The sequence below is a fragment of the Haematobia irritans genome, chromosome 4 (genome assembly GCF_050003625.1).
Source record: "Haematobia irritans isolate KBUSLIRL chromosome 4, ASM5000362v1, whole genome shotgun sequence".
Classification (NCBI taxonomy): Eukaryota; Metazoa; Arthropoda; class Insecta; order Diptera; family Muscidae; genus Haematobia; species Haematobia irritans.
This window is the reverse complement of record NC_134400.1, coordinates 8,007,105-8,031,948: the sequence shown is the minus strand read 5'-3', so window position 1 is coordinate 8,031,948 and position 24,844 is coordinate 8,007,105. Positions and strand designations below refer to the sequence as shown.

The 24,844-nt window shown below is 31.5% G+C and overlaps 6 protein-coding genes across 9 annotated transcripts in view; 4 read left to right on the top strand and 2 right to left on the bottom strand.

Annotated features, from left to right (window-relative positions):
* The first annotated feature begins 2,654 nt into the window (after positions 1-2,654).
* Bet1 (blocked early in transport 1) lies at positions 2,655-3,343 on the top strand. The gene is made up of 2 exons (XM_075303941.1): positions 2,655-2,859; positions 2,922-3,343. Exon 2 carries the CDS (start codon positions 2,967-2,969, stop codon positions 3,306-3,308), a length of 342 nt encoding a protein of 113 aa, XP_075160056.1. The 5' UTR covers positions 2,655-2,859; positions 2,922-2,966; the 3' UTR covers positions 3,309-3,343.
* An 8-nt stretch (positions 3,344-3,351) lies between these two features.
* On the bottom strand, positions 3,352-4,733 carry Max (MYC associated factor X). Of its 2 annotated transcripts, none has more exons than XM_075303939.1 (4): positions 4,538-4,733; positions 4,254-4,424; positions 4,072-4,195; positions 3,352-3,835 (listed from the first exon to the last, which is right to left on the bottom strand). In XM_075303939.1, the coding sequence occupies exons 1-4, from the start codon at positions 4,601-4,603 to the stop codon at positions 3,678-3,680; spliced, it is 519 nt and encodes a 172-aa protein (XP_075160054.1). In that variant the 5' UTR covers positions 4,604-4,733; the 3' UTR covers positions 3,352-3,677. The 2 variants fall into 2 exon arrangements, with proteins under 2 accessions (XP_075160054.1, XP_075160055.1); XM_075303940.1 differs by having other exon boundaries at positions 4,565-4,730.
* A 2,255-nt stretch (positions 4,734-6,988) lies between these two features.
* Positions 6,989-12,189, top strand: l(3)76BDm (trafficking protein particle complex subunit 8 homolog l(3)76BDm). Its single transcript, XM_075303504.1, has 14 exons — positions 6,989-7,239; positions 7,293-7,451; positions 7,506-8,125; positions 8,197-8,394; positions 8,447-8,547; positions 8,627-8,875; positions 8,936-9,398; positions 9,671-9,814; positions 9,894-10,047; positions 10,112-10,258; positions 10,326-10,784; positions 10,852-11,289; positions 11,350-11,388; positions 11,451-12,189. The coding sequence occupies exons 1-14, from the start codon at positions 7,074-7,076 to the stop codon at positions 12,086-12,088; spliced, it is 3,975 nt and encodes a 1,324-aa protein (XP_075159619.1). The 5' UTR covers positions 6,989-7,073; the 3' UTR covers positions 12,089-12,189.
* An 82-nt stretch (positions 12,190-12,271) lies between these two features.
* Positions 12,272-13,459, bottom strand: PIG-F (phosphatidylinositol glycan anchor biosynthesis class F). Its single transcript, XM_075303506.1, has 2 exons — positions 12,690-13,459; positions 12,272-12,639 (listed from the first exon to the last, which is right to left on the bottom strand). Exons 1-2 carry the CDS (start codon positions 13,336-13,338, stop codon positions 12,578-12,580), a joined length of 711 nt encoding a protein of 236 aa, XP_075159621.1. The 5' UTR covers positions 13,339-13,459; the 3' UTR covers positions 12,272-12,577.
* A 1,246-nt stretch (positions 13,460-14,705) lies between these two features.
* Mi-2 (chromodomain-helicase-DNA-binding protein Mi-2 homolog) overlaps positions 14,706-24,844 on the top strand; it is a 54,462-nt gene continuing 44,323 nt past the window's right edge. For both annotated transcript variants that reach the window (XM_075305601.1, XM_075305600.1), the window contains exon 1: positions 14,706-14,871. In XM_075305601.1, the coding sequence (XP_075161716.1) occupies positions 14,835-14,871 (37 nt within the window). In that variant the 5' untranslated portion in view covers positions 14,706-14,834. The remainder of the gene's footprint in view (positions 14,872-24,844) is intronic.
* The window catches only part of Su(Tpl) (Suppressor of Triplolethal), a 38,274-nt gene continuing 30,745 nt past the window's right edge, over positions 17,316-24,844 (top strand). The window contains exon 1 of one of the 2 annotated variants that reach the window (XM_075305602.1): positions 17,316-17,611. The gene's annotated coding sequence lies outside the window, so the exon portion shown is untranslated. The remainder of the gene's footprint in view (positions 17,612-24,844) is intronic. The other variant, XM_075305603.1, reaches the window with a different exon arrangement.

Sequence of the window (24,844 nt, the reverse complement as noted above, 5' to 3'; positions counted from 1 at the left end):
TGTTTTTTATTTTTTAATTTTCAGTTGCTTTTTGTATTCTTCCCATTATCAATATACCTTTATCCTTGCCCAGAGCATCCAGTTGTTTCGATAGATCCTGTCTTGGAAAAGTTACTTTCAAGGTTAGTAAAAACGAAAAGTGATTACAAAGACAAATTGAATTTTACAAGTGATGATATCCATCCCATCTCAGGGTCCCTCTACTGAGACGAACCCAATTAAAAAAACCATGCTGTACTTATATTTAAACTGATATAATTATTATTTGTGGACGTTTTATAAGCTTAGAAACATCTAACGAGTTTCCATTTTCAGGTTTGGTGCTTGTTCTTTTCCAATTTGGTTGAGATAAGATATCCTACCGATTTCCTATACGACATACGTACGGAATCCTTGGATTCTTCATGGTTAATGATTTCATCTTAATGGTAAATATAAAAACAAAAAAACTAATTTGCAAAATATTTTCTAATGATGATTGTTCCAATTCCGAATTTTTCAAATCATATCAATTACATATTAATGTTTCATTATTTGTATGAAAATATGTTTTATGACATATTGACGATAGATAAGAACGGCCAACTGAATTTCAATTTCAATTAACTGTACCCGGTTCAGTTTTCTGTAAATATTTTAAGATTTCCCCTCTCTTTTTCAGATGGAATAGTAACATGAATTGTGTCCAACAATACGAGTAGCAAGATCAACTGCAAAAACTATTTTAAGATTTGTTATTATATAACGTAATTACTATATTATTTATTTATATTTAATACATGTATGAACAATTTTCAAAATAAATTTATTTAACTTAGAACATTTTATTTTTGTTTTTATAAAATACTGGGAGGAACAAAACATGTATTTTATAATGTTTCTAGCCTTAACGCTAACAATAATTTCGAGTGTTCCGAAAAAATTACCTATACTAAACACTTGCAAAAAGCTCAAGGACATATTTTTGTATACAACTTGGAAGCGAAACGTTCAATGTCTTGATTGAGGACTGTACGTAATCACGAAAAGATTAATAACCCAGAGTTCTAATCCTATTCTTGGTGATATACGCTGATATGTGTTGTTCACAGAAACGAACTGGGCAGTCGGAAGGAATAAATAACGGGAATATGTTCCTGTTAATGTAAAACAATTTCTTACAGAGTTCTCTGGTTATTATATTTGATTTTTATGTTTGATTCTGACAGAGTTTTCGGGTATTATGTTCGAATTTAGCCGCTAAAATCTGTAGAAACATAATAAAATCATAACTTTTTTTGGAAAATTTTATTATGACTTGGTGGGGAATTATCCAAAACAATAATTTAAAAGGTTTATTTCCTTTAAAATGAATTATTAAAGAAAAGAAACAGTGAATAAATGACTGTTGTAGCGCGATAATGCGATTTTAAATAAAATACATAGACCAAGGAAGGTATAGACATCTCAAGTGAATTCACAGCGCTGTAGTTTGTCTGCACACAGTAGAGGGCTCTTGTACGTCTGCAATTGAGTGATTTTTTAATTTGGCTTTAATTTGTTTTCTTGATGAAACACCAAATATTGTAACAGCATATAAAATTCTATACGTCCACAACCTTTTGTAATGCAAATTGACTGATTTTTTACGGTAATTCTCGTTTTCCAAAAAGAAATTGAGTCACTTGACTGTGACCATGGTGAATTGTCAAGATATGTCTCTATTTTAATTGGTCTATGAATTGAGTGGAATGACTGCGCGCTGCAAATAAACAAAACCATGGTGAATTGTCAAGGTATGTCTCTATTTTAATTGGTCTATGGCTTGTTATTTTAAGGTAGTTTATAAAATCTATGAATCACCCTGTCTCATACAAAAACATTGTTGATGCCTATGAAAATAAATGACGGCGTTTATTGTCGGCTCTTCTCATAGACCTTATAATACATAGATGAGCCATGGTTGTCGACACGAGCACTGTCGTCCGGAATAACTGATACTCTGTAATGCGCTTTACAGACTATCAGTTATTCCGGACGACAGTGCTCGTGTCGAATATATCTCATATATTGTGCACATTATAAGTTAAGTCCGAAGGCATAATCGACTCTGCTGCATGTTTATGGGATCGATAACACATTTGCCGATTATTTAGTCATCGCCGACACGTCGTATCGATCCGACACACTGTAAGATTCGTTACAAACACCGACATACCGTCCGGAATAACTGATAGTCTGTAAAGCGCATAAAACCGCGAAACTACAAAATTTAATTTTGAGCAAATGTTCTCTTTACGAAAGGGTAGGTACTATGTTCGGTTTTCGAGTTGAAAACTACTTTATTTTCGGGATTACTTTTCCTTAAATAATCAAAATTATAAATGAAAACAAACTTATTCCTGTAAAGTCTTGCCGAAATCTAGAGGAACAAGAAACTACGCATCAATTGTGTTAATTTGTCTGCTTTATATTGAACTGTTTTAATAAAGTAACCACGAAAATTTCAACGCGAAAAGCGAACATAGTACTTACCTAAAAATACAATACGAAATGTCAGAAAATTCATTTGGGCTTCTTCAACATTTTCTGGTCGGAGAGCGACGGGCCATCTATTAGTTAGGTTATCTCTGGTAACGAGTACTAGTAATCAAATACTCGTTACTCTCCCAACAATACTGGCCATTACTGTCAGAAGTCCAAATGAACAACAACAACAAAGATAAATTTATTTATTTAATGTGTAGAAAATTTCCTAATATTAATAAACAGTCTTGTCTATATAAAACTATTCTGGGCATTTTAGGAAATCTGAAAAGAAAGCAAAAGTTTGGATCCACATACATTTTTGTATAGAAAAGAAACTAAATTGTAATCAAGGTAGTACGTGTCACATATGTATATAGCGCTGAACGTCACAACAATTGTTTATAACTTTGTAGAAGTCGAAGCAAAACATCACAATCGTGGCGAAATCAACGGCAAACATGAGACGCAACAATTATCCCTATCAGCCTTTAAATCAGAGCTCCGGACCCGCGAACCACGATGTCTTGGAAGAGGAAAATGAGCGTGCTGCTGAAGAACTAAAACAGAAAATTGGAGCATTAAAATCGCTTACAATAGATATTGGCAATGAAGTCAGATATCAAGATAAACTGTTACGTGGAATAGATGATGACATGGATAGAACACAGGGCTTTCTGGGCAACACAATGGGACGTGTAGTAAGACTGGCGAAAAATGGCGGTAGCCGTCATATGTGTTATATGTTCTTATTTGTTCTGTTTGTATTTCTCATATTGTATATTGTTTTGAAAATAAAGTAGGATATGAAAAGTAAATAAGATATATTAGACAGAAACATGCGTATCGTTTGTTAAGAATCTAGAAGATTAAAAATGATCTCGGCCAACGCTTTTATTAAACATTTATAAAAAGGTACAACTAAGTCAAATTTGTAGTGCTTCATTAAAATCTAATATTTAAAAGTGCTTATAATTACCATCCTTAATGCTAGAGAATTGGTTCACATTTTCCCCAAAAATAAATCAGAAATAGCTTTTGGAAAACCTAGACATCGTATGTAAATAACTGTTATCTGTTTTAAAATTATTTCCACAAACAGTATATACAAACTGACTTGGCAATTGCATTATGGAATTTCTCAGAACTCTGTTAACATTTTACCAATTCGTCTAAGTCTGATATGAAGTTTTCATTTTTTTACTTCGGCGACTAAAGTCCTGTTCATCGCCATCAGAACTATCATGAAGTGTTTGGTCAGCACTGGTTAACTGCTGATACTCTGTGGGATCAATTACATAGCCGTTCTTGGCACATTCCAACATTCGAACTGGAAGAAAGATAAATAAAATATAGAAAAAGCTTAATTTCAAACAATGTTTTTATGTTGGCTATTCCTGTTATTTTCACCGCATTATCGACATCTAAATTATATTTTATCTTGTAAGTGTAACGATCTAGGATTATATATTGGAAATTCTAGATTCTTACGTATTTGTAGTCACATAAACGATATCGATAACAACAGGAATTAGTGTCAATATTTTTGTTATCTTTGGTATTTACTCTGTGCTTCCAATACAGCATTTTGTTTTTTAATATCTTCAACATCTTTTTGATTAGCTTGTATCTTGCGTCTCATTATTTGTATGCATTCAGTGGTCTTCTTCAAAATCTGAGCCCTACTTGCCTGGTACATGGAAAAATATATTATTATAAGGCATTTGAAGATATATCCAGCGATTTACCTTTTCGCCCTTTAAAGAGGGTACTGCTTCGCGCAAACTTGTAAAGCTCTCCTTAATATGGTCACGACGTTTTCTTTCCAGAGCATTATGATGCGCCCTCTTCTCTTCTTGAGTAAAGTTTTGGGTATTCGTATGACGCTGAGGTAATCCTGCATCCGAATCATTATCATCCTAAAATGTCAATGGTAGATGGAATTATGTTTTATTGTATTGCTGAAGGAACAAATATTAATATTGCCCTGAGAATGTTATTTTAGTTGCTTGGTTAACCAGAAAAGCCTTGCCTTGTAATACTCATGACCTTCACTTACATCACTTTCAATATCTATATCTCTATCATCGTCACTCATTTTGTTAGTTTAAGGAATGAACAAATCACAAAATAAACGTTATTGCAATATAAATACGTGGAAAATCTCTTTCTGTTCCAAAAATAAGTAAATTTTTTTTGTTGAGTCTTCTTCGTTTTGGTCGTACAATGAAAAAGGGGCGAATGTATATTTGTTAAGACGTAGAACTATTGTTGTCTTATTCTAACACCTGGTGGACAATGGTGAATGATAAACGTATAAAGAAAATCCATAGCAAAACAAATATGAGAATCGTCTATGGGTAAAAGAAGATTACAGATAAATAATAATACACTCAAAACTTAATGTTATTTGAACTGTTGATAACAATGACGAACAGTGATGTATATATAAAATATTTTTCAATGTTGCGGTCTTGGTGTAGTATTTATGTATAATAATGAGGTGAATTAAATTAAAATTTCCATGACAAATACGGTTAATTAAAAATATATCACAGATTTGTTTGCAAATGCCAAGGAATTGAGTTCACATTATGTCCAATATATTTTCAAATTAAATTTTGGCATAAATCTTGATGGTTTCAGTAGATTTGTAGATTTTCTATAGAAGTGAAATTTTGACAAATAAAATTTTGTAAAATTTTCTATAGAAAATAAATGTTGACAAAATTTTCTATAGAAATAAAATTTTGATAAAATTTTCTATAAAAGTAAATTTTTGACAAAATTTTCTACAGAAATAAAATTTTGACAAAATTTTCTATAGAAATAAAAGTTTGACAAAATTTTCTAAAAAAAATAAAAAAAAATTTGAAAAAAATTTCTACGGAAATGAAATTTTAACAAAATTTTCTACAGAAATAAAATTTTTACAAAATTTTCTATAGAAATGTAATATTGACAAAATTTTCTATAGAAAAAAATATTGAAAAAATTTTTTATAAAAAAAATATTGAAAATTTTTTCCATACAAAAAAATATTGAAAAATTTTTCTATAAAAAAATGTAACGAAATTTTCTATAGAAATAAAATGTTGAAAAAAAAATCCAAAAGAAAAAAAATTGATAAAATTTTCCGTAGAAATGAAATTTTGACAAAATTTTCTATAGAAATGAAATTTTGACAAAATTTTCTATAGAAATAAAATTTTGACAAAATTTTCTATAGAAATAAAATTTTGGCAAAATTTTCTATAGATATAAAATTTTGGCAAAATTTTCGAAATAAAATTTCGACAAAACTTTCTGAAGAAATAAGTTTTTGCAAAATATTTTTTTTAAAGTTTTTGTAAGATTTTCTACAATAATCGATACTACTGCATGTTTATGAGATCGATAACGCATTTGCCGATTATTTAGTTATCGCCAACAATTCTTATCGATTGGCCACAATGTAAGATTCTTACAAACACAGACATTCCGCCCGGAAACCTTATAGTCTGGACGACGCATAATAAGAACATTTGAGATTTGCCCTTCGTCGTTACCCAAGGCATATTAATTAAAGGTAAAGTCACGATCAAACGTGTGTACACCCCATGATATTTAGAAAGTCAAACTGAAATGACAGGTCACTTAAGTTGACATTTTGTGTATGTGTAGTGTTGTTGTATTGTTGTTGTAAATTTAGATAATTATATTTAACAGTTTTTCAAGAAAGCTCTTTTATTTTTCTCCACAGTCTATAACACGTAGGCGAAAAGTTTAATAAAACTAAACCCATACAAACAACACAATGTAAATAAAAGCAATATTTATGTACACAAAGAATGTAAACAAACCTACTAAACGTAAACAAAGACTTTGACAAGATGAATGTCGATATTAGTCACCTGATTGCATGACTTTACCTTTAATTAATATGCCTTGGTCGTTACCCCACAAACACAAGAATGAGCAGTTTTCGTAGGTAACGCCATATCAATTTGATAGTGAATCCCACCTTCAACATTAGTTCAAATGACCTTGCATATTGCTTGCCATCAATAAATTTTCCAATGGGTTTGAAACATTAAAATTAAATTTATTTTGAAAAGTTGTTGCTAACGTGTTGAATTCTACTGTTGAGGGTAATGTCTGTTGTTGTTGTTGTAACAGTTTATTGTGATTTCATCCATTTTTATGTTATACGCTCTGGTACTTCAGCTTGTGGCCAGATCGAGGAACTCTGCGGTAATGTCTGTTTTTTGTTGAGAACGCGATTTTCTCAACAATTTCTCAAATTGAATTCTGAGCTAATTCTTTGAAAAAATGTTTGAAAGCGTATTGAATATACGCATTTCTCCAATGCTTGTGTTTATTGGGTACCTTCAATTGTCGTCTCATGCTTGTCATTAATCCTAAATGGACCTTGATAAACAGCTGTTTAGATGGGACAAATAATTCCACCCCTTTTCTCTTGCGTGTGGCAACACTAAACGAATAAAATAAACAGCTGTTTGTCCAGTTTACATTTGTTAATACCTAAACATTTTTGTTTATTGAAGAAAAATTTGAAACTCTGCAAAATGATCCATTTAACTGGACAAAACTATAATTCTCGAGATATAATTCAGAATATTTTCTCACCATTAATAGGCGTACTCAGTAGTAGCTATGCAGATGAAGTGTGTCATCGAAATAATCTGTCCTTTGCAGAATTACTGATGCCTTTTGCGAAATTGCAGAATGAAGGTATCTTAATAAAATTTGTTTCCAAATTTGAACTATATTATATTTTTATTTAGCACATTTCCGTGACGCTTCGGGTACAAGCGTTTCCATGCGGGGACTACGATTAAATTTTTGTGACATAGATTGGAGGCCACCACAAACAGTTTTAGCAAGGAAAATGCTAAACGAATCCACCAACGTTTTTAATGATAAAACGAAAATTATACATTTAGGTAAGTTATTTTTTTGTCACAATAGGCTTTGATAAATATTCCAAGTTTCTTCAGGAGATATCTCTTTGGAATTGCCTACATCGGAGCCCTGGTTTGAAAATTGGCGTGAAACCTTTTTGACTGTACAATATACAGCGGACCATGAGTTTACCCGTAATCTTCTCAGCTGTCTTATCGTTTTGTCCAGTGGTGATCCTAATATTGTAGAAACTGCTCACAAGTTATCTCAACGTGTACATCAGATGCAAAGCGTTACACCCCAGAAACTACCGAAATGGTTCCACTCGTCCGATGTGCTCAATAGTTATGTAGTCCTGCATGAAGGAACTCAAGGGGACTTATCGAAAGCTCAACAGGGCTACGAATTGTTAAAGTCTACTTTTGGTGGTTCTAAATGTTTCCTCATACAAATAAATTCACTCGACGTAAATGTGACCTCGGGTGAAGTTCCAGACTATTGGACATCGTTTTTAAAAAGGCAACCCAAAAATAGCGACAATCAAAGTGGAGGCAGTGTTGGTGATAAGACTCCTCAGGACAGTGTATCAGGTATTTCAATGCCACCTATGCAAATGTCATTGTTGACTGATGCTATAACACAAAATGAGGCTAGTGATATACCTAATATTTTGCATCCATTGAGTCCGGTACAAGAGAATGCCACAGAGGCTATAGTAAGTTCATCTACATATATATTTTTTTCAAAGACATTGAATTTAATCATTAATATTTAACTCATATGTAGAATTCGAAATTTTCGATTAGCAGTGAAAGCATTTCGCAAACTATAAATCCAAATGTGTGGATAGGTGATTTTGATGCACCCCATGGCCAGTGTTTAAATGCCATGGATGTAGAAAATGTTAGACATTTTGTTCAGGACTATGCAGTGAGAGCTTTAATACCCTATATTGAACATCTTGTGGGCATATTAAATGAGGCCGTATGTATATAACATATATAAAAATTTACATAATGAATTTTCCTTCTAATAGGTTACCAATAAGAAAGGTGTAAGTAAGTCACTATTGAGTGCTACAAAGCGTTGGTTCGTTACCAAACCTGGGGCTAGTGCTAGTAATCAAAATGCTGTAATGTAAGTACAAACAGAAATGATTTAATTTATTCTCATAAATTAATTCATTTTATTTATTCTCATGCTTGAACTAATTTAGATATACCCACGAATCTGCCGAATTGCAAACTCGCAAATTGGGCGATTTATATTTCATGTTTGGTCATTACAATATGGCTTTTCAAGCCTATCACCAAGCTAAAAGAGATTTTAATGCCGACTCAGCTTGGCAATATTATGCTGGTGCTTTAGAAATGGCTGCTTTATCTGCTTTTATGTTGGGTACAGCAAATCGTAAAACCTATGATTACATGGAGGATGCCATAGTGTGTTATTTGAATACATGCAAGTATGTCCTCATACGCCATATTCCAGCTATATATATTCCATATAAATAATTTTTTTTTAGGCTACAGCAATTTGCCACTCGGGCCACACTATTAAGTGTGGAATGTTTGAAAACTGCCCGATTGTATAACGAAGCAGCGAAACAATTAATTCGAATGACTAGTGAAGAATCCGATTTACGATCAGCATTATTCTTGGAGCAAGCGGCCTATTGCTTTTTAGCCTGTTCACCAGCCATGTATCGTACATATGCATTTCAGATTATACTATCGGGCAATCGGTATTCAAGAGCCGGCCAAAGAAAACATGCTTATCGTTGTTATGCACAGGCCTATCAAGTTTTCGAGCATAAAGGTTGGAGTTTGGCTGAAGATCATATCCAATATACAATGGCCAAACAGGCCTATATGTTAAAGAAACTTGAAGAAGCTAGTCGTTCATTTGCCCATTTATTACGGCCAGGAAGTTTGCAAAATGAACATCAGCAACTGAGCTTCCTAAAAGAGTTTATCCAGACACAAAACGTATGTATGCTAGGTTTTCGTTTATTTCGTATCGATATTTTAATTAAACAAATCCTATATATTTTATATGTATATAAACTTATTTATATTATATTTGAATGCAATTCGGAATTATTATCTACCAATCATACTACTGTACTGGAGATTTTCCAAATTTAAGTTATGGTGAACATCATTTTTGTTTAATTAAAAAACTTAAATCTGCATAACATTCTTTTATAATGCTTATGTCACAATTTCACAAATATTTGTCTTATCTATGATGTGTTTAGGAATATATCAAACGCCATCCGGAAATGGGTTTACTGCCTCATGCTTTGCCACAAATTGTTCAGGACTCTATTAAAATATTGACGTTATCACCTCCTATTACCAGTACAGCGCAATATATGCCAGCCGCCAATATTGATATAAATGTAAGAGCCATATTATATTTATGATGAAAATATATTTACATATCAGAATGAATATTTTCAATTTTTCTGCATTGATTAGACTGATCTCAGCGATGAACCAATTTGGCACAAACTTGAAGAAATGATTGTCACTACTGCTTCAGCTGCCAACAAACCACAGGTTTTTAAGCCTTCAAGAAGTTTATTTACAAAAGAGAATCCAACAATTGATAATCCTATTGCAATTCAAGGGGGTAAGATCCTGATATATTCCATTAAAATATGCAAAATATTTGTTATTTTTTTTTATTTATTTAGAACCAATTGAATTGGCTGTAACTATTGCCAATACAATACGTTGTGGTATAATACTTAAAAATGTTGAATTGTTGTGGCGTTTAAAATTGGACAATGATGAGGAATTAAGTAATATATGCTTATTTGAATCATTGGGGGAAAACCTGAGTAAGTTTTTCTTAGAAATTACTAAAGTTTTTTTTTTTTTAATATTTTTTTTTTTACTTATTTGAAGACAGTGCAGCCATCTCGGCTGCTGTTAAATGTGGGGCACCACAATCGGTAATGCTGGATGAGAAAGCTTCGCAAACGTTGTATTTTAAATTGACTCCAAAATTAACAGGCCGTTTTACTATTGTGGGTATGGTAGCCGAAGTGGCCTCTCAAGCAGAACCCATTTATTCCATATTGGGATCGTTGCAATTTGAAACACAAATTCTACGTCAAACTGGCAATAAATCTCCAGCATTTGATCAAAAGCTAAATATACGTGTCATTCCCACTTTACCCTCCTTGAATATTAGCTTTTCAGCAATTCCTTCCGACTTACTAGCCGGAGAAATTGTACCAGTAAATATATCCTTTAGAAATGACAGCAACAAGCCTATACAGGAAATTCTTGTTGGATGTGACAATCCTCGTTGGCTGGCATTACAAGATAAGGATATTGCTATTCCTTTATCTTTATTAAGTTGTAAGTTTATGTTATATATCTTAACTATCTAGTTCAAGAGGGATTTCTGTTTATCATTTCTTTACAGCTATTAAAGATTTATCAAATGAAAAATTGATTAAGGATAAAGAAATTCGTCAACAGCACGTTGTAAGATTGTTCAAGTCGAAAAAAGAGGGAGCCCTTAAAGCCCAAGAGGGGAGTGTTGTTACTGCTTGGATTCAGGCTCCCTATGAGAAGGGCGAGTTTACATTGCGTCTTCTTTTCTATTATGGATTTTCTTCGGAAGGAAAAAGTGGTAATTTAAAATATCGTTTAGTGCGTCACAATTGGAAATTAAAAGTACACGAAGGCCTTCAATCGGATGTAACTTGCGTCTTAAGTAATGCCACAACAGGAGAATTGGGTATAAATATTGATGTTCGCAATGAAAACAAAATACATCATGCTCTTATGTCAGAGTTGTACATCAATTCATTTTCTTTGTACTGCCAAAAATATAAACTCAATACTGATAAATTGTATTGTAAGTCCCATAAGAAATAGTAACAATTATTTCCTAAATATATTCTATTTTTATTTGCAGGGATAAATCAAATGGAAATGTCCTCGGGACTTCTTGGAGGTTTGTAAAATATTTTTTGCGAAACGCAAACCTGTATTTTTTTATTTTAAATATTTTTCTAGATAAGTGCCTTAAACCTTCAACAAATGCCAGTTTCCAATGTCGTCTTATTGAATCGGAAACAGCCAATGATAATCCCTTACCGCAATACCTTCTAACATCTCGTCTTTCTCATATGCCAATAGAATCGCAAAACGTAAAATATTCAGAAGCAAACATTCCAAAAATGTCAGAAATGTATAGTTTCCTGGCCAAACATGAAACAGTATTTTTCAATCCCAGTCTAACGACAGAAGAATTTAATAATATTGTGGCTTCATATCAAACACATACAACAATAGCACTCTGCTGGACAGCGGCTATTGTACAGAATTCAATGCAGCGTCAAGCTTATGGACAACATTTTATTCAACTTAAAAACGTGTTCGAAAAGAAATCATGCCCTGTACAAACAGATGAAGTTAAACAATTCAAAAATTATTTGGACAAAGAGCAACAAGCTCTTTGGAATATCGATCAATTCTACAATAAATTTCCGCAGTATGTACACGTTTGGAATGCTGCAAATAATAGAACAACAGAATGCCATATGCCTTTTGGGGAGGATGACGATGACGACTTTTGGGAACCAAATGAAATATATGTGGGTCAAAGGTGTTTTTTGGAAGATGAGACTTTCTTAATATCCAATAAAGCTTAGAAATCTTATTATTAGCTAAAAGTACATCTAAATAGATACATATTGTATTATGTTTTTGTTTTTAGTTTATCGCAATAAATTTATACCGTTAAAAAGATAAACTGCAGATTATTTATTTGGAAAGATATCGAATATTGATGTTAGTCTAAAAACTCATGTTACAAAAAAGATCCACACAATTGCTACATTTTAATCAGTGGTAGGCTTTTTTTATTTGTAGTCAAGTCGATTAGCTGAATTATATGGTTTGGACTAAGAGATATACAGACCTTCATATACAAGGATATGTTGTAATGACACAAATATTCTAATTATCGTCCATTGTTGATATCATTTTCCAAACGTTGTGCTATGTTCTTTTTGGAGGATCCCACTTTTGGTAAAGATATACATTTAAATGCATATAAAAATGACTAGAGGTTCAAAAAATATATATATGGGGTTTTGATGAAACGAATAATTGCCTCTTTTCTTTACGACCTCTTTTCTTTACGACCTCTTTTTGCTGATATACACCTTGAATGTGGCATACAAAACACGGGTGCATGCAACTGCAAAAAAACAGAATTAGAGAAGTCGAAGAATATTAAATTTAACATACCTATGTTGAGAATAGCACTTCCCATTAAAGCACCAACCACATTCGGTATAGGATATGTCTGCCATTCTCGATCCCAATCTAATGGGGAAACAATGGAGCCGCCCCAAGCCCCTAGAATGCCCCCCAAAGCATTATATTTAAAAAGATGCAGAGCAGTTTCCTCAGTTTTTGTCAAGAAATCTGGCTTTTCGCAGAAACAAACTTGTAGGGCTCCTCCACCTCCCAGAAGAAACACCGTTGGCGAAACTGACAATAATGTCAACAATAGAGATAGTACAAATGTTTGTTCATAGCTTTGCAGTACCGGAGCTCCCAAAATGATACAAATGAAAAAGTAAAGCATCGTACAGATGAATTGCAATACCAAACCATACGTCAAATCTTTTGGTGTAAAATAGGAAGCCTTTCTTTGTTTTTGCTTCTGTGTTAATGAGGAATCTTCTAGTCGGCCATAATAGAAACATAAGATTACTTTTAGCATTTCTCCGATGAATACAATTGGAATTATCAATGAATCCCAAAAGCTTCCCAAAACGGTCCAGTTTCTTCGATATTGCATATAAGTCATACATATTAAAATTACGCCCAAACTTATGGAAACGTGGAATAGTTGCTGCTTTGTCTTGAGCGCATCGAATCGTACAGCCATAATTTACTCAAACAATTTAGATGATTTCCAATTTTAATTTAAAACAAATACACTTTTGAACTCTTGTTGAAAAATTGTATGCAACTATAACAACCCTTCGGGATGGACTGATGGACTAGTGTTGGGAAAGTAACGAGTATTTGATTACAAGTACTGACTAATTTTTTGAGTACTCAATATCTTCAATACAATCAAATTAAAAAATTGATTGAAACTGAAAATATAATAGGTAAACAAGTATATACGGCCGTAAGTTCGGCCAGGCCGAATCTTATGTACCCTCCACCATGGATTGCGTAGCAACTTCTACAAAAGACTGTCATCCACAATCGTACTACTTGGGTTGTGGTAATACCGATGGCAAGGTATCTTAAAACTTCCTAACATTATACACATTATAAGTTAAGTCCGAAGGCATAATCGATACTGCTGCATGTTTATGGGATCGATAACACATTTACCGATTATTTAGTCATCGCCGACAAGTCGTATCGATCCGACACACTGTAAGATTCTTTACAAACACCGACATTCCGTCCGGAATAACTTATAGTCTGTAAAACGCATTACATAATTTTTATTAAAGTAACGAGTACTCAATTCAAAAGTATAGAGCATGGCTGAACAAGAAGGTTAAATCATGGGCCCATATGATTACAATTTTTTTACTTCGACAAAATTTTAAGATGTCAAAATCCAAATGACACTGCATAGCAAATGCATCTAAAACAACTCACGCATTCATTGCTGGAGAATTGTTCGAATATGACTTTAGTATCTTGATAACATTATACAGGCCCAAAATACTACGCATCATGAACTGTTTTTTTAATATTTGGCGAACAGCCACTTGACTGACTTCCATTCTTAACTTTGGTGGGTATTATAGTCTTATTTGTCTCGTATCGGCGTTCCTCAGATAAATTATCCACTTCACAATCACTCATAGGTGACGCAATTATATTTGAACTCTGGATTTGAATTATTTGAACAATTGAAAGAATAAATAATTGCCACTTTAACCAATGCCATACGATTCTTTTATCACCTGATTTTGACTTCTTAAAATTATAAACAACATATTGAATTTTTTGTTTTTGTAATCGCGATTCAACCTCTTTATTCAGCCATGGTATAGAGTAGTAACGAGTAGTCAAAAGTAATCAAAATTCCCAACACTAGGATGGACTGAGTTTAATACTACGTTCGCACTAGACACGAAATCTCGCTATTTAGAACCAAAATCTCCTTACCAAACTACCTCTCTGATTTCATCATGCTTTTGCCAAAGTCCCATTGTACAATGTTCTCTTTATTTTCAGTAAAATGCACTTATTGGCAACACTGTTGTACGAACTTTTGCACCGCTGGTTTATAAACGTTCCAATAATCTGAGCGTCGTTGTTCTGTGAAATTGTAATTGTGCTAATTTTTTAATAGGAAAAACGTATTGTTGTTGCATTTTTATCCAACAAAAAATATAAAAAACTTAAGTAATGGCTTCTGAAGAAGAAAATGACGAAACTATCCAAGGTAAGTGGGCATTATAAGTGATAAGAAAATTATGGCACCATGTGTGGTCATGGCAAATACTGGCGGTTTTCTGTCGCGAGGCCAGCTAACCGAACAGAAAACAAAACAACACCAGTGACCGCTAATAGTGTTAAGAGATATTCAATGTGTTTGTTAGCGTTGTGCATTCGATATGTTGACGTTGTTAAATTTGTTGCCTTTTATTTGGTAAAATAGTTTTAGTTTTTGCAATTTCTTGTAATTTCCCGCATTCTTATACTCTATCTCATTCTTACATATTTCGATAACGAGGTGCATATATGTTGAGCAATACATGTTTTTCTCTTCGAATTTGCCGAAAGGAAAAATCAGAGTTGCAAAATGGTGTATCGAATAGATTGTAAATTGTAAAACATGTTAACACCAAATATACTTGAATGGGAAAACAAATGTCACATCATGAAAATAATAATAATAGGATGTTTGTGGTGTAATTTGTCATTCCACTCGTAGCTCATCATATACGACGTGTCGAATATGGATCGTATTTTGGTCAATTATCTTTGTATAATGATATAGAACAATGTTCCTCTTGAGGAGGTGATCAATGTATTTACAATTATTTGACAAAAGAGATCCGGTTCCAATTTATTACATCATAATTGTGAAAATAAGTAAGATGACTTTATATTGGAGATATATAGATTTAGTTATTTTTGTAATGATGGCACCGTACTATTGTTTAAGGTGTTTTCATCACATTTTATTTTATGTGGATTGAAATTTACAGCTTTCCTTAATTGACCAAAGAATTGGATATTGTTTGACTTATTGTAGGTGCAAAATATTTTAAACATTTTGACGATGTTAGGGCAGCTGAATCTTTTTAAATTTATTAATTGACCTTTTGTTAACTGTACCAGGGAATTCAAAAATTGCCTACTCTGACCAAATTCTTATTGTTGCATGAGCCCATGAGCTAAATTTGTAATCCAAATCCAAGGGCAGGATATGTGGTTTGAATTTCTATGATGAAACGAACATACATATTCTTTACGCATATTTCTGAGCGGAAAAGAGGAAATCGTAAGTGTGCACTTCAACTTGTTCATTTTTGAAAAACTGAAGGAAATTTTTTATATTAATTTATTTTCTATATTGAGTACTTTTATATTCGTAGACAACTTAATTAGGCCTATAATTAAGTATTTAATATATAGTAGTTTCAAAATCTTTTAGTTAATCTAAGCTTTGAACATAGTATTAAGTATTACCTATGTGCCAATTGTTGCAGTCATTGATTGTAGTTCTAATTATTTTTTTATTTGCGGTAATGGCCGTTTGGTTGTAAATGAGTTAAGTAATTAAATATTTATTTAAATCTTAAAAATGGCATATATATGTTGTATTTTCTTTCAAAATTTTGAATCTTCCTCCCAAAATCATTCAACACTATATTGCTATTATAATTTATCAAAAATATTACGATTGGTTGTACAAGAAATCCAATAATCAATCGTTAAGGCCGGTATGCACCTCTCGTCAAATTTTCGGTAGCAAAAATTTATTTAGGTCTACAACAAAAACGAGTTGTGTATAGAGTGTAGAGAAGCAAAACGTACACAAATTTTAAACCAGCTAATCGCTTTTAAAAATTGTTAATATTTGTTCCAAATATTTCTCAAATAAATTGTTCATTATTTACAGACCTCTTAAAACTTTTACACACACAATGACTGTAATAAATTAAATGCTTGCTGCCATGAGTTGTAAACATCTCTCCAAAATATGCTTTTGACAACCCTGTTATGAACAAAAATTTTCTTTAGAGGTGCGTACCAGCTTACGAAATTGAACGTTACCGAACATTTCGTTAGCATAAAGGCTGGTATGCACCTCTTGCGAAATTTTCGGTAGCAAAAATTTGTTTAAGTCTACAACAAAAAAGGCTTTGTGTATAGAGTGCAGAGAAAGATTATGCATACAAATTGTAAACCAGCTAATCGTTTTTAAAAATTAGTATTTGTTCCAAATATTCCTCAAATAAATTGTTGGTTATTTACAGACCTCTTAAAACTTTTATGAAAATTTGATATTGGCTCCCTTTATATTTTGGCAAATTCCATATAATCCATATACTTTTTTCATATTAAAATTCAATGGCATGTGGGGGCCTTAATAGGTTAAGGTAGTTTTGTTTTCCAACTCATTCCTCCAGAATTCCGAATAACAACATATCCATGGAATGAATAAAATATAATTTATATTTTCTTGCTTACTTCTATCTGTCCCTTTTTTACATGCAGAGTTGTAAATACGAGGTATAAAATGATTTCTACTGCTATATAAACATCCCTGTCTGGCACAACACTGTTTCAATACCATTTGTTGTGTCTACGACAATTTTCTTTGTATTTCTTTCTTGGCTAAAATTGAGGAACGCCGTGGGAAACAACGATTCATTGTTGCTTGGACGTGGCAGGGCAAGCCATGACGTGATTTTTACTTTGATTAAATGTGAACTTAGAAATAAATATATTTAATTAAAATAGAAAATAAAATTCCAAATATTATTGCAATGCAATAAACTCGAAAACGTGCTGTACAAAAAATAAAAGTAACAACAAAATGAAAAGAAACCACAACGAAAGTTCTTGAGAAACCAAATTTGTTAAGAGTAAAAGTGCCGGAACAAGATTTTGTATTGTGCCAGGAATAATTATTTAATATAACATCCTTTATTTTATTATTAAGAAAACAAGTGCGTAATAAATATTGAAAATTTTTTTCCAAACTAAAAATTAAACGAGAAAAATCTCGGTTGTTGTGTGTGTGTGTGTTCACTTCTCCCCCTTGTGTCAGAACCGTGTCGCCGATCAATTTTTCTGTTTGCCTTTTCAGACGTTTTTACAATCATCGTTAAAGCAGGCATTTTATTAATTCGTTTCGATATTGTTAAATTGTACAAAATTCAACTCTGTTTATCGCGATTTGGAAACGATAAATCCAAGTTATCGGTTAATGCAATAAAGCAAAAGATTAATTGATTCACTATGGAATTTTGCAAAAAAAAATATGTTAAAAAATTTTCTCCTGCCACCTCTATAATGGAATGATGAAAATTTCATCAGTCGCCAACAACAACCACCACCAATATCATCGTAGTCGTCGTTTTCGTACTACCACCTATGCTTTTCTTCTCTCAGAAAAGCTACGTGAAAAAATGAGATAAAGACACCACAGTAAGCTAAACGATATAAATATAAGCAGCAAACAACCACTAACACCACCACCACCAACTGAAGCAGCAACAAAAACACAATCGTCACCATCGGAAAGTAAGAAAAACATACACACGCTCTGAGCCCAACGGACAGACAGACAAAGATTGCCAACGAACAAGCCAACCAGCCAGCCATTGTGAATATATTGGCCAAGTATACGCAACAACCTTGGTTTCTCGTAGATATTCCATTATGTCCCGTTTAGATTGACATAATTTGTTTGTCAAATTCGTCTGTATAGTACTGCAGAAAACTAAAAATGTTTACGATACTATTACATGTCATCGCCTCTTGTTTTCGAAAAAAAAATATAAGGTTTCATTCTCTTCTAGATGACCATTATGTCGGCTTGCGATTTTCTTTAACATTTCATATTTAGCAGTAATTAAACTTTTTCCCAATCGTTTCATTTCTCTCTGATTGAGTAGAGAGAATCGCTATTTTGCAATCACTTGTTCTCTCTTTATCTCTCTCTTGTCCTAACCAATAATTTGCACTCGTTGGGTTTTATTGTTCGTCGTGGATTATTTACGAATTTCGGGGGAAACCCATTTGAAAAAGGTATGGAAAAAAACTTCCATTAAATGCTTAAAAGATCTTGGAAGTTATATTTCATTATAAGGAATAACTCTCAATTATAGAAAAGTGCAGGAATTAATTAATCCTAAATAAAAATTTAGGTGAGCATGCAATGGTGTGTGGGGTGTTGATACAAAATATTCCAAATTAAACTGGTGCGCAATCTCTAATATGGAGGCACTGTAAAAAGTGGGCCATTGTAATGCAATCGAAACCTCGGTCTAAAATAAGCAGATTCTCTACAACAAACATATGTCGAATTTTTTATTAAAAAAAAATATATTCTTGCCCATCAATGTGAAATCGATAAAAATATTAGAATCAATTAAAGAATATGCAAATCGTACATTTTCGAACTAAATCTCTCAGCTGGGGTTTCTGGCGGTGATAAGTGTGATTATTAAGGATGATTGGAATTTGCACACCCTACGTTTTCAAAAACATATTTCCGTTAAATAATGTTTGCTATCAAATTTAATTTTATCACTGTATCACTGTATCTATAGTTGAAATATTTTATAGTGAACCCAAAGGATAACAATGCCTAGCGGCATCTTAAAATATCTTAAAATGCACCTAAGAATTCTGTGAGCAAGCAACGCATTATGTCATCACATAATTATCTATTCAAGTCTTACCGATATGGTGAAAATTCAAGAACTTAAGGTGTGTCCTTTCCTATCATTGGGTTTTTTTTGTAATAACTTTAAAGCACGAAAACTGTCTGCAGTGATGAGTTAGACCACTCTCATCCAAGTTATAATAAGTGTTTTAAATAAATTAGGAATACTATCTTGAGAATGGTAATGTTTGAATACTTGTTCTCAGCACTGCGGGTTTGGGTTCACGCCAGCCCTTTTCAAAATATGTTTTTGTGTCATAGTACAGATTTAATTATATTTTCAATAGTAGCCGTTTGACTGACATAGTTCCGCTTTGCGAATTTCGTTCACTGCTTGAATTCATGTCGAATTTCTTTATTGTTTAACTCTTATTGGGGTGTGTTCCGAAATTTTTAAATCCCAAATTTTCGCTTAGCGTATTTTTTAACCCTAAACCGTACTAATTTAAATTTTGGCAACAATTGTCTGATAAGAAGTTCAAATACAAGTCGAATTTAATTCCGATAGTTTCTCAATTTTTTTCTTTATAAGAAAATTAAATTCTTGCGATTTGCGATTCCGAATATCGGAAAATGGGGGATTGACTCTCTTATTTGGCAATTAAATTGCATATAAATATTTCGATGTCAAGTAAAATGAAGTTTTTCAACACAGTTCTTCCACGAGTAGATTTTGTTAGATTAGGTTCATCACTATTTAAGTAAAATATAGGATCTTATAGAAAGGTACCAATTTTAATCTACTTCCTGTTATAGATTAGCATGATACATGGAATGTTACAATTGTAGAGAAATGGGATATAGTATTTGTAGATATATGCACACAAAAAATAAATCTGATTCAATCACGAAATTAATTGATCCATTTAATCTTTTAATTGAAATGTCTTCAATCACGAAATAAATTGATCCAATTAATCTTTTAATTGAAATGTCTTCAATCACATAAATTATAGTATCAATAAAAAAATTTATTGAAGGTCAATTAAAAAATTAATTGATCCAATTAAAAAATTAATTGATCCAATTAAAAAATGAATTGATACTATTTATTTTTGTTTCAATTAAAAAAATTTGTTGAATCAATTAAATATTTAATTGAATATTTTTTAAAAATCAATTAAAATTTTAATTGGAAACATTTTCGTGAAATTCTTTTCTGTGTTATTCTGTGCACTGAAAATCTAATCTTAAGAATTATGTATTGCTAGTTTAAATTTTGCTTTTGCTCACGTTTCCACCACATACAATTATAAATGTCAAATAATAACAATTGGTTCCCAAAAATCAGAAATTTTGATTTGAACGTTGAAATTAAAGGTACTCTAATACGATTAGATGTAATGTTTTTACGTAGAGCCAGATAAACACATTATTTGAATTCCTTCTGATCCAAAACTAGAAAATATAACGGGGATTCTACATTAAATTATAATATTCCGTGCGAATTTTGTTGTAAATTTTGCTTCAAGAACAGGTTTTATGCAAGACGTTTAAAGTTTCAAATTTAGCACGATCTGTTGTATGTATTCTTATAATCTACAGTTCTGGTAAATATTCACAATTTTTTGCAGTATTGTCGTTCGTATACTCAAAATAAAGCTAGTTATTTTTGTTGTTGTCACTTGCAAGTTACAGTCTTATTAGCTAACATTATAAATTTGTATTGTCACGTTTTCAAAGTTTCTATTTTCTGTTCTTTAAGACCTGTGGCAACAGTTTTGAGAGTATTATCCAACTACTGAGCTTTTTATTTGAAGGACTTAGAAAATCTTCTATTGTTATTACCATGAGACATTGGTTATTAAATGTTTATTGTTAGAATTTTTGTTTTGTGTTCGTATTTAAAGAAAGTATAGTTAAGAAAGTGGTTTATCTACTCTCAGAAATGATGATGTTATTGATGAATGTTTTGAATGCTTCTCTAAATAGTTTCGCACAACACGGTGTTCGCATTTTCGCCTACAAAAGGAAAGTCCATATCAATTGAGAGGTGAACAAGGAATTTTGTAGCACTGTATGATTGGAGAAAAAGTTCTTCACTTGTTGTATTATCAAGGATTGAATTGTCTAAGTGAGCCTGAAATAATGTGCTGCCGCCTCTATAACCTAATCTAAACATGACTAATAAAGAGCTTGTGAGGCATTTATTCAAGTAATAAATTCAATACGCTTTCTTTTCCCAAAATAAATTAATGAAAGTAACTGTGAAATATCTTGGTTACCCACTCAGCCGTTTTTAAAGAATAAAATGTTTCCATTTCGCATAAAACATTATAATCATTTAAGCTGTTGTTATAATTTAGTTATTTTAGGTTATAGAGGATGACATCAATCGGTAGAAACGAGTTGGTTTGGTGTCCACTTAAACCATATTGGTGTAGCGGTTCCTCTTCTCGACTCTTCTACTCCGAGAGTTTTAATCCCATCCACAAAAATTTTTCTAGGTCTTCCACCCAGAAGCCATGATGTGGGGCGAGTTTATTCCTCAGATTGTGGTCGAGCAGGTGGGCAATAATCTGAGAGACAAAGGAATTGTTTGATAATGCTGGACACTAGCACAGAAAGGGGCATGAATCTTTCATAACCTCATGGTTCAGACCATCTACAAATATCATTATTCATTAATTCAATATTTACCATGTGTTTTCCAACTGTATTATGTCCTGTTGTTATTCCATGAACGGCCTCAAATCCTGTCTGTGCAACGTCATTATAATTTTAGGATGCGCACTAGCTGTCTGGAAAAGTTAAAACCATGGTTGCCACCAGAGATGGTCCGAGTCGCATGTTTTTGGTTTTCTACTGTCGGAAACTTCATATACCCGTATAAAACGTAATAAATGTCATAAATACTTACAGGATACTTGGATTTGCTTCCAAACTATTTTTTTAATATCCAAAGGCATTAAAATGTTATTTTGAAGAATTTTGGAATTTCTTATAATAATAATTGGAAATTTTTATTCAAAAGTTATTTTCAATTATTCCAGAGAAACTGGAAAAAAGCGTTTTCAAATTGTTAAACTGTGAAAATTGTCTTGGCAAAAGTCGGATTTAGCTCCAATGTGTGGCCATACCAAATACTAATACCTTACAGTTTACGACAGACCATCTCAGGTTTCCCCAGTTGATAGAATTCAACCAAAAATGATAGATTTTTTACTGTTTGGTAGATTGGTAGAATTCTTGATGTTTTGATAAATTTTGCAAAATATATTGCTCTCCAACTAAGAGGTACTTCATAAATAGAAATAAAGTTTTGACGAAATATAGAAATAAAATTTGATAAAATTTTTTATATAAGTAAATTGTTGACATTTTTTAAAACAATAAATTTTTGACAAAATTTATAGAAAAATATAGAAATTGATCAAAATAAAATTTTGACAAAATTTTCTATAGATATAATATTTTGGCAAAATATTCTATAGAAATAAAATTTTGGCAAAATTTTCTATATAAATAAAATTTTGGCTAAATTTTCTATAGAAATAACATTTTGGCAAAATTTTCTATAGAAATAACATTTTGGCAAAATTTTCTAAGAAATAACATTTTGGCAAAATTTTCTAAAGAAATAAAATTTTGACAAAATATTCTATAGAAATAAAATTTTGACAAAATTCTCCATAGAAGTAAAATTTTTGACAAAATTTTCTACAAATAAAATTTTGGCAAAATTTTCTATAGAAATAACATTTTGGCAAAATTTTCTATAGAAATAACATTTTGGCAAAATTTTCTAAAGAAATAAAATTTTGACAAAATATTCTATAGAAATAAAATTTTGACAAAATTCTCCATAGAAGTAAAATTTTTGACAAAATTTTCTATAGAAATGAAATTTTGACAAAATTTTCTATAGACATAAAATTTTGACAAAATTCTCCATAGAAGTAAAATTTTTGACAAAATTTTTTATAGAAATGAAATTTTGACATTTCCTATAGAATAAAATTTTGCAAAATAATTTTTTTGGTTTGGTTTTTTTTCGCAAAATTTTCTCCAGATTTTGGTAGATTGACGATTCCTCAATTGACCATTTCATTTACTGTGAATATCTTGTTGCAGAAAATAAAACTTAATTTAACTAAAAGAATTAAATTGATTTATTTTGCAAGAAGATAAAATGCTAGGAACAATCTAGTACTATACTACATAAATATACTTATCGTTTTTGTTTTTTTTTTAATGCACCAAAGCTCTTATCCAGAACTAATAGAAAATTAGCCTATTCATTGTTTGTTTTGGCTTATATATGACGTTGTTGAAAAATAGCTGAAAATGAATACAATTTTGCAAGTTATTCGTAATAAACGCAATCGTGCAACTTCGGTATTGTCAGGTTGAACTTAAATAAAATGACGCTTTATTATATTTAAATTCAATCTGACAATACCGTTTTGACCAGGCTCTGACATTTTACGATTCGTGTTTTTCTTGGAATAAAATTTCACGAATAAAATTTCAGGAAAATTTCAGAATAAAATTTCACGAAAATTTTTTCATTGAGTTTTAAAAATATTCAATTCTAAATTTAATTGATTCAAAAAATTTTTTAATTGAAACAAAAATCAATCACAGAAATTGATAGTATCAATTAATTTTTTAATTGGATTAAATAATCTTTGATTGATACTATCATTTCTGTGTTTGAAGACATTTTAATTAAAAATTTATTGGATCAATTAATTTCGTGATTGACGACAAAAAATATTTTTTTTGTGTGTATACTATATGGACCACTATATAATATGCCTTTTCGTGTTCTCTTGTTCAAAGTTGTCAATTTTGTTTGTTTATTTATTTCGATTTAAAAAAGAATGCGAACAGACCTATTGGCTGTCGATTGCAATGGTCCTTATAATCCATGTTTTTTCCAATTCAAATGTACATTCGCTTGTATTTACTAGATTGACTATCTGTCTCAATGTACACTTCCTTATCTAAGCTCAAATTCAAATGAAACATTTTTAATCAAATTGTTTTTTTTTGTTTTCAATTTTATATGCAACAATATCAATCATTGCTGTTGTAATGGAAGAGTAAATAAATAGCAATAGAGAGACGCGACATACTCATGTTCATATTTGTGTTTCCCGGACGCTATCCTCTCTTTCGTTGTCTCTCAGCAATATCAGAAGCTGCAAGAAATATTAAGCTTATTTGAGGTCATGATGATTGTGGTGGGGGGATAATGTTGTCGTTACGGCCGACTGACTGGCTCTTGAAAAGTTTTTATTTGTTATTGCCGTTGATCTTATTAGCAAACACGAAGTGTAGCAACAACAATACTCAAATTCAAAAATAAATTAACAAAAATATATATGTATGTACATATATAGGTATATATGGTACATATGTTCAGCTGTTTATGCGATATAATATATATATTTATATTTGTGTGTGTGTATACGTTTGGTTTATTGTTATATTTCTACAATTTAACAATTCTCAAATTAAAAAAAAAATCTTTAGATCTATGCCTACAACAATAACAAAAAGT

Excerpts from the sequence above, each read along its gene's own strand:
- Bet1 (XM_075303941.1), top strand. The coding sequence starts at position 2,967 with ATGAGACGCAACAATTATCCCTATCAGCCTTTAAATCAGAGCTCCGGA.
- Max (XM_075303939.1), bottom strand. The coding sequence starts at position 4,603 with ATGAGTGACGATGATAGAGATATAGATATTGAAAGTGATGTAAGTGAA. Across the intron at positions 4,196-4,253 it reads CCTCTTTAAAGGGCGAAAAG|GCAAGTAGGGCTCAGATTTT; the intron begins GTAAATCGCTGG and ends TCCATGTACCAG. Across the intron at positions 3,836-4,071 it reads TGCTGTATTGGAAGCACAGA|TTCGAATGTTGGAATGTGCC; the intron begins GTAAATACCAAA and ends TCTTTCTTCCAG.
- PIG-F (XM_075303506.1), bottom strand. The coding sequence starts at position 13,338 with ATGGCTGTACGATTCGATGCGCTCAAGACAAAGCAGCAACTATTCCAC. Across the intron at positions 12,640-12,689 it reads AAGTGCTATTCTCAACATAG|TTGCATGCACCCGTGTTTTG; the intron begins GTATGTTAAATT and ends GTTTTTTTGCAG.